At 41.8% G+C, this 17,139-nt stretch overlaps 1 protein-coding gene across 6 annotated transcripts in view; it reads right to left on the minus strand.

Moving 5' to 3' along the window:
* LOC139749432 (uncharacterized) overlaps positions 1-17,139 on the minus strand; it is a 457,243-nt gene that overhangs the window by 264,942 nt on the left and 175,162 nt on the right. For 4 of the 6 annotated variants that reach the window (XM_071663279.1, XM_071663278.1, XM_071663282.1 and 1 more), the window contains one exon: positions 529-740. In XM_071663279.1, the coding sequence (XP_071519380.1) occupies positions 529-740 (212 nt within the window). The remainder of the gene's footprint in view (positions 1-528; positions 741-17,139) is intronic. The other 2 variants (XM_071663280.1, XM_071663283.1) reach the window with 1 other exon arrangement.

The following is a 17,139-nucleotide window of genomic DNA, read 5'->3' on the forward strand; positions in this document are numbered from 1 at the left end:
AAGGTTTAAAAAAAGTGTGGGAAGATTGGGCACATCAAAGAATCCAAGGAAAAATGTTTATGGGGCATTGCTTTGATGAGAAAAGGTCTTTCAAATTTCAGAACCTATTGTACTAAAACAGTATGTCAGTTACTCCTATATTACCCAGTTTGTACCCTGGTAAACAGATGTGGGTTTCATCCTAATAGAAGGCTTTTAGCCTAGTCGCATATGCATGTTCTAAGTTGGGTGTATGTAGCAAATGATTTACTGCAATTTGTAGATCAGCATTTTGCCACTTTGTTACTTCACTTATACCCACGTTCATTCATTAGTAAGGCATGCACAATTCATCTATCCAGTTATATCAAATAATCCTCTCCTAATCTTTTAAATACAAAGCAAAAAAAGTTCTATATCAAAGTGAGTATACCTGAAGGATATCTGAACCAGTCTGCTATTTTTGGATTACTTCATGCGAACCCAAGATATCTTGGTACTGTGCACAAGTACCCAAGGATTGCGTCATTTAGATACAGATCAACTCACTCTTACTCCTTTTGGATCTGCCTGGAGAGAGTTTGTGGGATTTGCGTGAAGATGGAGATGGACTGCGCTTGCGTCCAGGAGACAGGAGCTTCTTTGCCATGGAGCTTTTCCTTCGAGTAGGGGAACGGCTACTTTTATGACTGCGGATCTTTTCATGGTCCTTCTTGCTAGGGTGACTCTTCTTGCTGTTCTTGCTACTACTATGCTTTCTCCTGAAAAAAAAAGGCAAAATTAAAAAATACAATATTTCAGTTTAGTAAAGACGTGACAAAAATTTCCATTTTTACTTTTCCCCATCCTTAGACATATGACATCACTGCACATGACCAAAAATCATTCCTCTAGTATTCCCATAGTAATCAACTATCCTGAAACAATTCAGTACTGAAAGTGTCCATTTTTTAAGGAATCTACTTCTCCATGTACAGTACATTCATCTACATATAATTACAAGTAACATACAACTACTTCACTAATCTATCTACCATGTATCTTAAATGGCTAAACACTGTAAAACTGCTTTTGTCTTATCATCTATCTAACAAAATATACACATTACATATCCTCTTTACACCTTCATTCTTTACTCTATAAATTCTCCTGCATTTCAACATCAATACACTACAACCTTTCCCCGTATAGTAACAAGGTTACTTTCCTAAAAAAAAATTTGTCCCTGTGTGAAATGTTATATAACAATGATCAACTGTGACCCATTCTATGATGAGCTAAGTTCTTCAACATTAGTTTTCCATATCTAATTCTAAAGTAAGGAATGTACAAGTAAAAGCTTATCCTAAAAATTACAACTATTTACCACATCCTTAAACCTACTGATTTAGAAAACATGTAATGAAAACTGAAAAGGATTATGGTGATGTGGGCTTAAGGTACTAGTGGTGGAGTGGGATGGGGTTGACTGAGAGTTTGTGGGTGGAATAAGGAGGGGTACTAGGTTTGGCTGCCTTAACTAATGAATCAGCAACTGTTTTAAATGAATGTGGAGAAATTTTCTTAAGCATTTTGAAAAAAAAAATGTAATTTAGTTGAGTCACATGCCTCTTTTTCTCTCTATAAAGCTCCCTATAGCTACATGTATGAAACAACTGTCAGTGTAGGAAACTAAGCAAGGAACAAGTAACAAAAGATGTAAGACCAGAAAAGTGTTAGATTTGAGGATAAATGGAATAAGCCAAGCAATGAAGTTGCAAATGCACAGCATACAAAAGTTTAAAAAGCTGTATGACAACAAAGTCTAAGAGACGAGACCGGTGATACCAGACTTCGCCTGCTTCAGGAATCTTTGCACATAAAGTCACCTTTGGTAAAGCTGTATCATTGTCAATTGGTGAAAGAGTACAATCTCATCAAAGAAACTCTTGCTTCAAAGGAGTCCATCCTGTCCCTGCTAGTAGGTGAAGCATATTCTTGAAGATGCAAGTTTCTCATGAGAAGGGATTCCTAGACTTGTAGCATGATAATGAATGGATGAAGAGAAGCAAGTATGAATATGTACATGTGTATATATGTATATGTATGTATATATATGTATACATACACATACTTTTTTTTTTTTTTGTGCTTTGTCGCTGTCTCCCGCGTTTGCGAGGTAGCGCAAGGAAACAGACAAAAGAGATGGCCCAACCCACCCCCATACACATGTATATACATACATCCACACACGCAAATATACATACCTACACAGCTTTCCATGGTTTACCCCAGACGCTTCACATGCCTTGATTCAATCCACTGACAGCACGTCAACCCCGGTACACCACATCGCTCCAATTCACTCTATTCCTTGCCCTCCTTTCACCCTCCTGCATGTTCAGGCCCCAATCACACAAAATCTTTTTCACTCCATCTTTCCACCTCCAATTTGGTCTCCCTCTTCTCCTCGTTCCCTCCACCTCTGACACACATATCCTCTTGGTCAATCTTTCCTCACTCATTCTCTCCATGTGCCCAAACCATTTCAAAACACCCTCTTCTGCTCTCTCAACCACGCTCTTTTTATTTCCACACATCTCTCTTACCCTTACGTTACTTACTCGATCAAACCACCTCACACCACACATTGTCCTCAAACATCTCATTTCCAGCACATCCATCCTCCTGCGCACAACTCTATCCATAGCCCACGCCTCGCAACCATACAACATTGTTGGAACCACTATTCCTTCAAACATACCCATTTTTGCTTTCCGAGATAATGTTCTCGACTTCCACACATTCTTCAAGGCTCCCAGAATTTTCGCCCCCATCCCCCACCCTATGATCCACTTCCGCTTCCATGGTTCCATCCGCTGCCAGATCCACTCCCAGATATCTAAAACACTTCACTTCCTCCAGTTTTTCTCCATTCAAACTCACCTCCCAATTGACTTGACCCTCAACCTACTGTACCTAATAACCTTGCTCTTATTCACATTTACTCTTAACTTTCTTCTTTCACACACTTTACCAAACTCAGTCACCAGCTTCTGCAGTTTCTCACATGAATCAGCCACCAGCGCTGTATCATCAGCGAACAACAACTGACTCACTTCCCAAGCTCTCTCATCCACAACAGACTTCATACTTGCCCCTCTTTCCAAAACTCTTGCATTCACCTCCCTAACAACCCCATCCATAAACAAATTAAACAACCATGGAGACATCACACACCCCTGCCGCAAACCTACATTCACTGTAGGTACATTCACCTACATTTCCTCTCTTCCTACACGTACACATACACATACATATATACACATAAATATATCAACACTTGCTTGCCTTCATTCATTCCCAATGCCACCCCGCCCCACAAGAAACAACACAAATGCATGAAGGAAAGGAAAAAAATAACATATACATTCTCTTCTCTTCCCCATATCTGATTGCCACCCCTATATCATTGAGGTAGTGCAGGAAAAAGATGAAGAAAGGCCACATATGGAAAGCATAAGTGAAGAAAGGTTGACAAAGAGGATATATGTATCAGGGACGGAGGGAACAAGGAGAAGCAAGAGACCAACCTGGAGGTGGAAGGATGGGCTACTGAGAGGGTTGTGCGGAGGAGGATGGATATGTTGGAAATGAGATGTTTGAGGACAATATGTGGTGTGAGGTGGTTTGATCGAGTAAGTAATGGAAGGGTAAGAGAGATGTGTGGCAATAAAAAGAGTGTGGTTGAGAGAGTAGAAGAGGGTGTATTGAAATGATTTGGTCACATGCAGAGAATGAGTGAGGAAATATTGACAAAGAGGATATATGTGTCAGAAGTGGAGGGAACATGCAGAGAATGAGTGAGGAAAGATTGACAAAGATAATATATGTGTCAGAGGTGGAGGGAACGAGGAGAAGTGGGAGACTATTTACGAGATGGAAGGATGGAGTGAAATAGAATTTTAGCAATTGGGGCCTGAACACAAAGGAGGGTGAAAGGCGTGCAAGGAATAGAGTAAATGGGAACGATGTGGTATAACGGGGTCAACGTGCTGTCAATGGACTGAACCAGGGCATGTGAAGCGTCTGGGATAAACCATGGAAACTTTTGTCGGGCCTGGATGTGGAAAGGGAGCTGTAGCTTTGGTGCATTACACATGACAGCTACAGACTGAGTGTGAACGAAAGTGGCCTTTGTTGTTTTTTCCTAGCGCTACCTCGCGCATGTGCGGGGGGTGGGGGTCCTCAAACATCTCATTTCCAACACATTCACCCTCCTCCACAAAACCCTATCAATAGCCCATGCCACGCAACCTATAACATTGTTGGAACCACTATTCCTTCAAACATCCCCAATTTTGCTTTCTGAGAAAATGTTCTCACCTTCCACACAGGTTGAACGCTCCCAGAACTTTCGCCCCTTGGGACAGGAGAAAGAATACTTCCCACACATTCCCCGCATGTCACAGAAGGCAACTGAAATGGAGAGTAGCAAGGGGCTAGAAACCCTCCCCTCCTTGTATTTTAACTTTCTAAAAGGGGAAACAGAAGAAGGAGTCATGCAGGGAGTGCTCATCCTCCTCGAAGGCTCAGATTGGGGTGTCTAAATGTGTGTGGATGTAACCAGGATGAGAAAAAAGGAGAGATAGGTCATATGTTTGAGGAAAGGAACCTGGAAGTTTTGGCTCTGAGTGAAATGAAGCTCAAGGGTAAAGGGGAGGAGTGGTTTGGGAATGGCTTTGGAGTAAAGTCAGGGGTTGGTGAGAGGACAAGAGCAAAGGAAGTAGCACTACTACTCCTGAAGCAGGAATTGTGGTGAGTATGTGATAGAGTGTAAGAAAGTAAACTCTAGTTTGATATGGGTAAAACTAAAAGTGGATGAAGAGAGATGGGTGATTATTGGCATCTATGCACCTGGTCATGAGAAAAAAGATCATGAGGCAAGTGTTTTGGGAGCAGCTGGGTGAGTGTGCTTGCAGCTTTGATGCATGAGACCAGGCAATAGTGATGGGTGATTTAAATGCAAAGGTGAGTAATGTGGCAGTTGAGCGTATACTGTCTGCCCTAATTCATTCCTGTCGCCACCCCGCCACACATGAAATGACAACCCCCTCCCCTTGCATGTGCACGGGGTAGCACTAGGAAAAGACAATAAAGGCCACATTCGTTCACACTCAGTCTCTAGCTGTCATGTATAATGCACTGAAATCACAGCTCCCTTTCCACATCCAGGCCCCACAAAACTTTCCATGTTTTTTCCAGACACTTCACATGCTCTGGTTCAATCCATTGACAGCACGTCGACCCCGGTAAACCACATCGTTCCAATTCACTTTATTCCTTACACGCTTTTCACCCTCCTGCATGTTCAGGCCCCGATCACTCAAAATCTTTTTCACTCCATCTTTCCACCACCAATTTGGTCTCCCACTTCTCCTCGTTCCCTCCACCTCTGACATATATATCCTCTTGGTCAATCTTTCCTCACTCATTCTCTCCATGTGACCAAACCATTTCAAAACATCCTCTTCTTCTCCTTCAACCACACTCTTTTTATTACCAGACAGATCTCTTACTCTTTCATTACTTACTTGATCAAACCACCTCACACCACATATTGTCATCAAACATCTCATTTCCAGCACATCCACCCTCCTCCACACAACTCTATCTATAGCCCACACCCCGCAACCATATATCATTGTTGGAACCACTATTCCTTCAAACATACCAATTTTTGCTTTCCAAGACTACGTTCTCGACTTCCACACATTTTTCAATGCTCCCAGAACTTTCGCCCCCTCCCCCACCCTATGATTCACTTCCGTTTCCATGGTTCCATCCGCTGCCAAATCCACTCCCAGATATCTAAAACACTTCACTTCCTCCAGTTTCTCTCCATTCAAACTTACCTCCCAATTGACTTGTCCCTCAACCCTACTGTACCTAATAACCTTGCTCTTATTCACATTTACTTTCAGCTCTCTTCTTTCACACACTTTACTGAACTCAGTCACCAGCTTCTGCAGTTTCTCACCAGAATCAGCCACCAGTGCTGTATCATTGAAGAACAACTGACTCACTTCCCAAGCTGTGCAGGAAACAGGTTGTGCAGGAAACAGTAGAAGAATGGTCCAACCACTTATATACACATACATATACATATACATAAATGCTCATACATACACATATTCATACATATGCATTTCAACATATACATGGATATACATACACAGATATATACATATATACACATATACATATTCACACTTGCTAACCTCTTCCATTCCAGTCACTACCCTACCATACAGGAAACAGCACCTCCCACCCTCCAGTGAGGTAGTGCCAGGAAAAGACAGAATGGCTAAATTTGTTCACACTCAGTCAACAAATGTCATGTATAATGCACCAAAACCAGAGCTCCTTTTCTACATCCAGGCCCCATAGAGCTTTCCATGGTTTACCCAAGATGTTTCACATGCCCTGGTTCAATCTAATGACAGCACATCGAACCCATTATACCACATCATGCCAATTCCCTTTATTCCTTGCACTCCTTTCTCCTTCCTGTATGTTCAGGCCCCAATTGCTCAAAATCTTTTTCACTCCATCTTTCCACCTCCAATTTGGTCTCCCACTTCTTCTTCCCTCCACCTCAGACACATATATCCTCTTTGTCAATTTTTTCTCATTCATTCTCTCCATGTGACCAAACCATTTCAATACACCCTCTTCTGCTTTCTCAACCACACTCATTCTATTTCCACACATCTCTCTTACCCTTACATTACTTACTCGATCAAACCACCTCAGACCACATACTGTCCTCAAACATTTCACTTTCAACACATCCACCCTCTTCCGCCCATGCTTCGCAACTGTGTAACAATGTTGGAACCAATATTCCTACAAACAGACCCATTTTTTTCTCTCCAAATTACATTCTCGGCTTCCACGCATTCTTCAAAGCTCCCAGAACCTTCGCCCCCTCCCCCACCCTGTGACTCACTTCCGCTTCCATGGTTCCATCCACTGCTAAGTCCACTCCCACATAACTAAAACACTTCACTTCCTCCAGTTTTTCTCCATTCAAACTTACCTCCACTTGATCCTCCACTCTACTCCACATAATAGCCTTGCTCTTATTCACTTTTACTCTCAACTTTCTTCTTTCACACACTTTGCAAAATTTAGCTTTCAACTTCTGCAGTTTCTCACCCAAATCAGCCAACAGCGCTGTTCCATCAGCAAATAACAAGTGACTCTCTTCCCAAGCCCTCTCATCCATACCAGATTGCACACTTGCCTCTCTCCAAAACTCCTGCATCTAGTTCCCTAACGACCCAATCCATAAACAAATTAAACAGTCATGGAGACATGACGCACCCCTGCCACAAACTGACATTCACTGGGAACCAATCACTTTCCTCTCTTCCTACTTGTAAACTTGCCTTACATCCTTGGTAAAACCTTTCACTGCTTCTATACATAATCACTATTTCCCACATCAGCTAGAAAGTGCAAGGAAACAGATGAAGAATGGCCCATCTACCCATATACACATATATACATAGATGCCCACATACGCACATACACACATATACATATACACATACATATTAACATACACAAAAATGCACATATGCAGACACTACATACATAAACATGTACGTATACATACATGTACATGTACATACGCTATCCCCTGCTTCAGCACAGTAATGCCAAGAATACTGACAAAAAAGGCCACATTCGTTCACACTCAGTCTCTAGCTGTCATATGTAATGCACCGAAACCACAGCTCCCTATCCACATCCAGGCCCCACAGACCTTTCCATGGCTTACCCCAGATGCTTCACATGCCCTGGTTCAGTCCACTGACAGCACGTCAACCCTGGTATACTACATCATTCCAATTCACTCTGTTCTTTACAAGCCTTTCATCCTCCTGTATGTTCAGGCCCCGATCGAATCTTCTTCACTCTATCCTTCCACCTCCAATTTAGTCTTCCACTTCTCCTTGTTCCCTCCACTCTGGCACATATATCCTCTTTGTCAATCTTTTCATACGTACATACAATTTCAACACACCCTCTTCTGCTCTCTTAACAACACTCTTTCTATTTCCACACATCTCTCTTACCCTTTCATTACTTACTTGATCAAACCATCTAATGCCAAATATTGTCCTCAAACATTTCATTTCCAACACATATACCTTCCTCCATACAACCCTATCAATAGCCCATGCCTCGCAACCATATAACACTGTTGGAACTCCTATTCCTTCCAACATACCCATTTTTGCTCTCTGAGATAATGTTCTCTCCTTCCGCTCATTCTTCAATGCTGCCAGAACCTTCACCCCCTCCCCCACCCTATGACTCACTTTAGCTTCCATGGTTCTATCTGCTGCTAAGTCCACTCCCATACATTCAAAACACTTCACTTCCTCCAATTTTTCTCCATTCAAACTTACATCCCAATTAACTTGTCCCTCAACCCAATGAACCTAATAACTTTGCTCATATTCAAATTTACTCTCAACTTTTTCCTTTCACACACTTTTCCAAACTCGGTCACCAACTTCTACAGTTTCTCATCAGAATCAGCCATCAGAGCTGTATCACTGGTGAACAACAACTGACTCACTTCCCAAGCCCTCTCATCCACAACAGACTGCATACTTGCCCCTCTTCAAAACTCTTGCATTCACCTCCCTAACCACCCCATCCATAACCAAATTAAAAAGCCATGGAGACATCTGTACACACCCCTGCCACAAACTGACATTCACTGGTAACCAATCACTTTCCTCTCTTCCTACTCATACACATGCCTTACATCGTCGATAAAACCTTTTCACTGCTTATATACATAACTGCTGTTTCGCAGGTCAGCGAGTTAGAGCCAGGATATAGACCAAGAATAACCTACGAATGCATATACATATATGAGGGCAAGGAATAGAGTGAATTGGAGCGATGTGGTATACCGGGGTTGATGTGCTGTCAGTGGATTGAATCAAGGCATGTGAAGCGTCTGGGGTAAACCATGGAAAGCTGTGTAGGTATGTATATTTGCGTGTGTGGACGCATGTATATACATGTGTATGGGGGGGTTGGGCCATTTCTTTCGTCTGTTTCCTTGCGCTACCTCACAAACGCGGGAGACAGCGACAAAAAAAAAAAAAAAAAAAAAAAAAATATATATATATATATATATATATATATATATATATATATATATATATATATATATATATATATATGGATAGGGGAGAAAGAATATTTCAAACGTATTCCCTACGTGTCATAGAAGGCGACTAAAAGGGAAGGGAGCAGGGGGCTGGAAATCCTCCCCTCTCGTTTTTTTTGTTTTAATTTTCCAAAAGAAGGAACAGAGAAGAGGGCCAGGTGAGGATATTCCCTCAAAGGCCCAGTCCTCTGTTCTTAACGCTACCTCGCTATCGCGGGAAATGTCGAATAGTATTAAAAAAAAAATATAATATATATATATATATATATATATATATATATATATATATATATATATATATATATACATATATATATATATATATATATATATATATATATATATATATATATATATATATATATATATATTTTTTTTTTTTTTTTTTGCCGCTGTCTCCCGCGTTTGCGAGGTAGCGCAAGGAAACAGACGAAAGAAATGGCCCAACCCCCCCCATACACATGTATATACATACGTCCACACACGCAAATATACATACCTACACAGCTTTCCATGGTTTACCCCAGACGCTTCACATGCCTTGATTCAATCCACTGACAGCACGTCAACCCCGGTATACCACATCGCTCCAATTCACTCTATTCCTTGCCCTCCTTTCACCCTCCTGCATGTTCAGGCCCCGATCACACAAAATCTTTTTCACTCCATCTTTCCACCTCCAATTTGGCCTCCCTCTTCTCCTCGTTCCCTCCACCTCCGACACATATATCCTCTTGGTCAATCTTTCCTCACTCATTCTCTCCATGTGCCCAAACCACTTCAAAACACCCTCTTCTGCTCTCTCAACCACGCTCTTTTCATTTCCACACATCTCTCTTACCCTTACGTTACTCACTCGATCAAACCACCTCACACCACACATTGTCCTCAAACATCTCATTTCCAGCACCTCCATCCTCCTGCGCACAACTCTGTTCATAGCCCACGCCTCGCAACCATACAACATTGTTGGAACCACTATTCCTTCAAACATACCCATTTTTGCTTTCCGAGATAATGTTCTTGACTTCCACACATTCTTCAAGGCCCCCAGAATTTTCGCCCCCTCCCCCACCCTATGATCCACTTCCGCTTCCATGGTTCCATCCGCTGCCAGATCCACTCCCAGATATCTAAAACTCTTCACTTCCTCCAGTTTTTCTCCATTCAAACTCACCTCCCAATTGACTTGACCCTCAACCCTACTGTACCTAATAACCTTGCTCTTATTCACATTTACTCTTAACTTTCTTCTTCCACACATATATATATATATATATATATATATATATATATATATATATATATATATGTATGTGAGAAATACTTAGAAAAGCAAATGGATTTGTATGTAGCATTTATGGATCTGGAGAAGGCATATGATAGAGTTGATAGAGATGCTCTGTGGAAGATATTAAGAATATATGGTGTGGGAGGCAAGTTGTTAGAAGCAGTGAAAAGTTTTTATCGAGGATGTAAGGCATGTGTACGTGTAGGGAGAGAGGAAAGTGATTGGTTCTCAGTGAATGTAGGTTTGCGGCAGGGGTGTGTGATGTCTCCATGGTTGTTTAATTTGTTTATGGATGGGGTTGTTAGGGAGGTGAATGCAAGAGTTTTGGAAAGAGGGGCAAGGATGAAGTCTGTTGGGGATGAGAGAGCTTGGGAAGTGAGTCAGTTGTTGTTCGCTGATGATACAGCGCTGGTGGCTGATTCATGTGAGAAACTGCAGAAGCTGGTGACTGAGTTTGGTAAAGTGTGTGAAAGAAGAAAGTTAAGAGTAAATGTGAATAAGAGCAAAGTTATTAGGTACAGTAGGGTTGAGGGTCAAGTCAATTGGGAGGTGAGTTTGAATGGAGAAAAACTGGAGGAAGTGAAGTGTTTTAGATATCTGGGAGTGGATCTGGCAGCGGATGGAAACATGGAAGCGGAAGTGGATCATAGGGTGGGGGAGAGGGCGAAAATTCTGGGAGCCTTGAAGAATGTGTGGAAGTCGAGAACATTATCTCGGAAAGCAAAAATGGGTATGTTTGAAGGAATAGTGGTTCCAACAATGTTGTATGGTTACGAGGCGTGGACTATGGATAGAGTTGTGCGCAGGAGGATGGATGTGCTGGAAATGAGATGTTTGAGGACAATGTGTGGTGTGAGGTGGTTTGATCGAGTAAGTAACGTAAGGGTGAGAGAGATGTGTGGAAATAAAAAGAGCGTGGTTGAGAGAGCAGAAGAGGGTGTTTTGAAATGGTTTGGTCACATGGAGAGAATGAGTGAGGAAAGATTGACCAAGAGGATATATGTGTCGGAGGTGGAGGGAACGAGGAGAAGAGGGAGACCAAATTGGAGGTGGAAAGATGGAGTGAAAAAGATTTTGTGTGATCGGGGCCTGAACATGCAGGAGGGTGAAAGGAGGGCAAGGAATAGAGTGAATTGGAGCGATGTGGTATACCGGGGTTGACGTGCTGTCAGTGGATTGAATCAAGGCATGTGAAGCGTCTGGGGTAAACCATGGAAAGCTGTGTAGGTATGTATATTTGCGTCGTGTGGACGTTTGTATATACATGGGTATGGGGGGGGGTGGGGCCATTTCTTTCGTCTGTTTCCTTGCGCTACCTCGCAAACGCGGGATACAGCGACAAAGCAAAAAAAAAAAAAAAAAAAAAAAAAAAATATATATATATATATATCATATATATATATATATTGATATAAATTAATATATATATATTTATATATGGTTAGGGGAGAAAGAATTATTTCAAACGTATTTCCCTACGTGTCATGAAGGCGACTCCTAAAAGAAGGGTAGCAGGGGCTGGAAATCCTCCCCTCTCGTTTTTTTTGTTTTAATTTTCAAAAGAAGGAACAGTGATGAGGGCCAGGAGGATTTCCCCTCAAAGGCCCCAGTCCTCTGTTCTTAACGCTACTTCGCTATCCGGGAGGAAATGTCGAAATCAGTATTAAAAAAAAAATATAATTTTTATTATATATTATCATATATATATATATTATTATATATATATATAATGCATTTATAATATATATATATATATATATATATATATATATATATATATATATATATATATATATATATATATTTTTTTTTTTTTTTTTGCCGCTGTCTCCCGCGTTTGCGAGGTAGCGCAAGGAAACAGACGAAAGAAATGGCCCAACCCCCCCCATACACATGTATATACATACGTCCACACACGCAAATATACATACCTACACAGCTTTCCATGGTTTACCCCAGACGCTTCACATGCCTTGATTCAATCCACTGACAGCACGTCAACCCCGGTATACCACATCGCTCCAATTCACTCTATTCCTTGCCCTCCTTTCACCCTCCTGCATGTTCAGGCCCCGATCACACAAAATCTTTTTCACTCCATCTTTCCACCTCCAATTTGGCCTCCCTCTTCTCCTCGTTCCCTCCACCTCCGACACATATATCCTCTTGGTCAATCTTTCCTCACTCATTCTCTCCATGTGCCCAAACCACTTCAAAACACCCTCTTCTGCTCTCTCAACCACGCTCTTTTCATTTCCACACATCTCTCTTACCCTTACGTTACTCACTCGATCAAACCACCTCACACCACACATTGTCCTCAAACATCTCATTTCCAGCACCTCCATCCTCCTGCGCACAACTCTGTTCATAGCCCACGCCTCGCAACCATACAACATTGTTGGAACCACTATTCCTTCAAACATACCCATTTTTGCTTTCCGAGATAATGTTCTTGACTTCCACACATTCTTCAAGGCCCCCAGAATTTTCGCCCCCTCCCCCACCCTATGATCCACTTCCGCTTCCATGGTTCCATCCGCTGCCAGATCCACTCCCAGATATCTAAAACTCTTCACTTCCTCCAGTTTTTCTCCATTCAAACTCACCTCCCAATTGACTTGACCCTCAACCCTACTGTACCTAATAACCTTGCTCTTATTCACATTTACTCTTAACTTTCTTCTTCCACACATATATATATATATATATATATATATATATATATATATATATATATATATATATATATGTATGTGAGAAATACTTAGAAAAGCAAATGGATTTGTATGTAGCATTTATGGATCTGGAGAAGGCATATGATAGAGTTGATAGAGATGCTCTGTGGAAGATATTAAGAATATATGGTGTGGGAGGCAAGTTGTTAGAAGCAGTGAAAAGTTTTTATCGAGGATGTAAGGCATGTGTACGTGTAGGGAGAGAGGAAAGTGATTGGTTCTCAGTGAATGTAGGTTTGCGGCAGGGGTGTGTGATGTCTCCATGGTTGTTTAATTTGTTTATGGATGGGGTTGTTAGGGAGGTGAATGCAAGAGTTTTGGAAAGAGGGGCAAGGATGAAGTCTGTTGGGGATGAGAGAGCTTGGGAAGTGAGTCAGTTGTTGTTCGCTGATGATACAGCGCTGGTGGCTGATTCATGTGAGAAACTGCAGAAGCTGGTGACTGAGTTTGGTAAAGTGTGTGAAAGAAGAAAGTTAAGAGTAAATGTGAATAAGAGCAAAGTTATTAGGTACAGTAGGGTTGAGGGTCAAGTCAATTGGGAGGTGAGTTTGAATGGAGAAAAACTGGAGGAAGTGAAGTGTTTTAGATATCTGGGAGTGGATCTGGCAGCGGATGGAAACATGGAAGCGGAAGTGGATCATAGGGTGGGGGAGAGGGCGAAAATTCTGGGAGCCTTGAAGAATGTGTGGAAGTCGAGAACATTATCTCGGAAAGCAAAAATGGGTATGTTTGAAGGAATAGTGGTTCCAACAATGTTGTATGGTTACGAGGCGTGGACTATGGATAGAGTTGTGCGCAGGAGGATGGATGTGCTGGAAATGAGATGTTTGAGGACAATGTGTGGTGTGAGGTGGTTTGATCGAGTAAGTAACGTAAGGGTGAGAGAGATGTGTGGAAATAAAAAGAGCGTGGTTGAGAGAGCAGAAGAGGGTGTTTTGAAATGGTTTGGTCACATGGAGAGAATGAGTGAGGAAAGATTGACCAAGAGGATATATGTGTCGGAGGTGGAGGGAACGAGGAGAAGAGGGAGACCAAATTGGAGGTGGAAAGATGGAGTGAAAAAGATTTTGTGTGATCGGGGCCTGAACATGCAGGAGGGTGAAAGGAGGGCAAGGAATAGAGTGAATTGGAGCGATGTGGTATACCGGGGTTGACGTGCTGTCAGTGGATTGAATCAAGGCATGTGAAGGGTCTGGGGTAAACCATGGAAAGCTGTGTAGGTATGTATATTTGCGTGTGTGGACGTATGTATATACATGTGTATGGGGGTGGGTAGGGCCATTTCTTTCGTCTGTTTCCTTGCGCTACCTCGCAAACGCGGGAGACAGCGACAAAGCAAAAAAAAAAAAAAAAAAAAAAAAAATATATATATATATATATATATATATTCTTTCTTTCATACTATTCGCCATTTCCCGCATCAGCGAGGTAGCGTTAAGAAGAGAGGACTGGGCCTTTGAGGGAAATCCTCACCTGGCCCCCTTCTCTGTTCCTTCTTTTGGAAAATTAAAAAAAAAATGAGAGGGGAGGATTTCCAGCCCCCCACTCCCTCCCCTTTTATATATATATATATATATATACACTCACAGACAACCATATACATACATATACATACATACATACATACATACATATACATATCAACATTTTATTTTATTTATTTTACTTTGTTGCTGTCTCCCGCGTTAGCGAGGTAGCGCAAGGAAACAAACGAAAGAATGGCCCAACCCACCCACATACACATGTATATACATACACGTCCACACACGCAAATATACATACCTATACATCTCAATGTACACATATGTATACACACGCAGACATATTAATGAGTGCCTTCATCAATACCTGTCACTACCCTGCCCCACAAGAAAACAGCAATGCTATCCCCTGCTTCAGCAAGGCAGCACTAGGAATACAGACAAAAGGCCACATTCGTTCACACTCAGTCTCTAGCTGTTATGTGTAATGCACTGAAACCACAGCTCCCTATCCACATCCAGGCCCCACAGACCTTTCAATGGTTTACCCCAGACGCTTCACATGCCCTATTTCAGTTCAGTGACAGCACATCAACCCCAGTATACCACATCATTTCAATTCACTCTATTCCTTGCATGCCTTTCATTTTCCTTTCTGTTCAGGCCCCGATCGCTCAAACTCTTTTTCACACCATCCTTCCACCGCCAATTTGGTCTCCCGTTTCTCCTTGTTCTCTCAACCTCTAACACATGTATCCTCTTTTGTCAATCTTTCCTCACTTATTCTCTACTTATGTCTAATCCATTTCAACACACCCTCTTCTGCTTTCTCAACCACAATCTTTTTATTTCCACACATCTCTTTAACCCTTTCATCACTTACTCAATGAAACCATCTCTCACCACACAGTCCTCAAACGTTTCAGTTCCAACACATCCCCCTTCCTCCGTACAACCCTATTTATAGCCCATGCCTCTACTACTACTTCTTCAAACACACCCATTTTCCTCTTCAAGATAATGTTCTCTCCTTCCACACATTCTTCATCACTCCCAGAACCTTCCCACCCTCCCCTACCCTGTGACTCACATCCACTTCCATGGTTCCATCTACAGTTAAGTCCACTCCCAGATATCTAAAACACTTCACTTCTTCCAATATCTCTCTATTTAAACTTACATCCCAATTAACTTCTCCCTCAACCCTACTGAACCTAATAGCCTTGCTCTTATTCACATTTACTCTTAACTTTCTCCTTGCATACACTTTACCAAACTCAGTCACCAACCTCTGCAGTTTGTTATCCCAATCTGCCATCAGAACTGTATCATCAGTGAACAACTGACTCACTTCCCAGGTCCTCTCATCTGCAACAGACTGCATACTCACCCCTCTCTCTGAAACTCTTGGATTTACCTCCCTAACCACCCCATCCATAAAAAATCAAACAACCATGGGAACATCTCATATCCCTGCACCAAACTTGACATTCCCTGGGAACCAATCACTCTCCTGTCCCCCTACTCATACACATGCCTTACATCCTTGGTAAAAACTTGCCACAGCTTCGAGCAACTTACCTCCCACATCATATACTCTTAAAACCTTCCACAAAGCATCTCTATCAGTACTATCATATGCCTTCCCCAGATCCATAAATGCTACATACAAATCATTCTGTTTTTCTGTTTCTCACATTCATTCTTCATAGGAAACACTTCTGAAACTACACTGCTCTTCTGCAATCTGATGCTCTGTACATGCCTTTACCCCTCTCAATCAATACCCTCCCAAATAATCTCCCAGGTATACTCAACAAACTTATGCTTTTGTAGTTTGTACACTCACCTTTATCCCCTTTGCCTTTGCACAATGGCACTATGCATGCATTCCGCCAATCCTCAAGCACTTCACCATAATCCATACATACACTGAATATCCTTACCAACCAATCAACAACAAAGTCACCCCCTTTATCAATAAATTCCACTGCAATCCCATCCAAACATGCCCCCTTGCTGACTTTCATCTTCCGCAGAGCTTTCACTACCTCTCCTCTGTTTACCAAACCATTCTCCCTGACCCTCTCACTTAGCACACCACCCTTACCAAAACACCCTATATCAGCCACTCCATCATCAAACACATTCAATAAACCTTCAAAATACTCACTCCATCTTCTTCTTACTTCATTAGTAATCATTACTACCTTTACACTTGCCCCCTTCACTGATGTTCCCATTTGTTCTATTGTCTTACACACATCATTTACCTCCTTCCAAAACATCCTTTTATCGTCCCTAAAGTTTAATGATTCTCTCTCATCCCAAGTCTCATTTGCCCTCTTTTTCAACCCATGAGCATTTTTCTTGACCTCCTGCCGCTTCCTCTGCACTCCTTCCCTGCAA

Source organism: Panulirus ornatus, chromosome 7 (assembly GCF_036320965.1).
Source record: "Panulirus ornatus isolate Po-2019 chromosome 7, ASM3632096v1, whole genome shotgun sequence".
Taxonomy (NCBI): domain Eukaryota; kingdom Metazoa; phylum Arthropoda; class Malacostraca; order Decapoda; family Palinuridae; genus Panulirus; species Panulirus ornatus.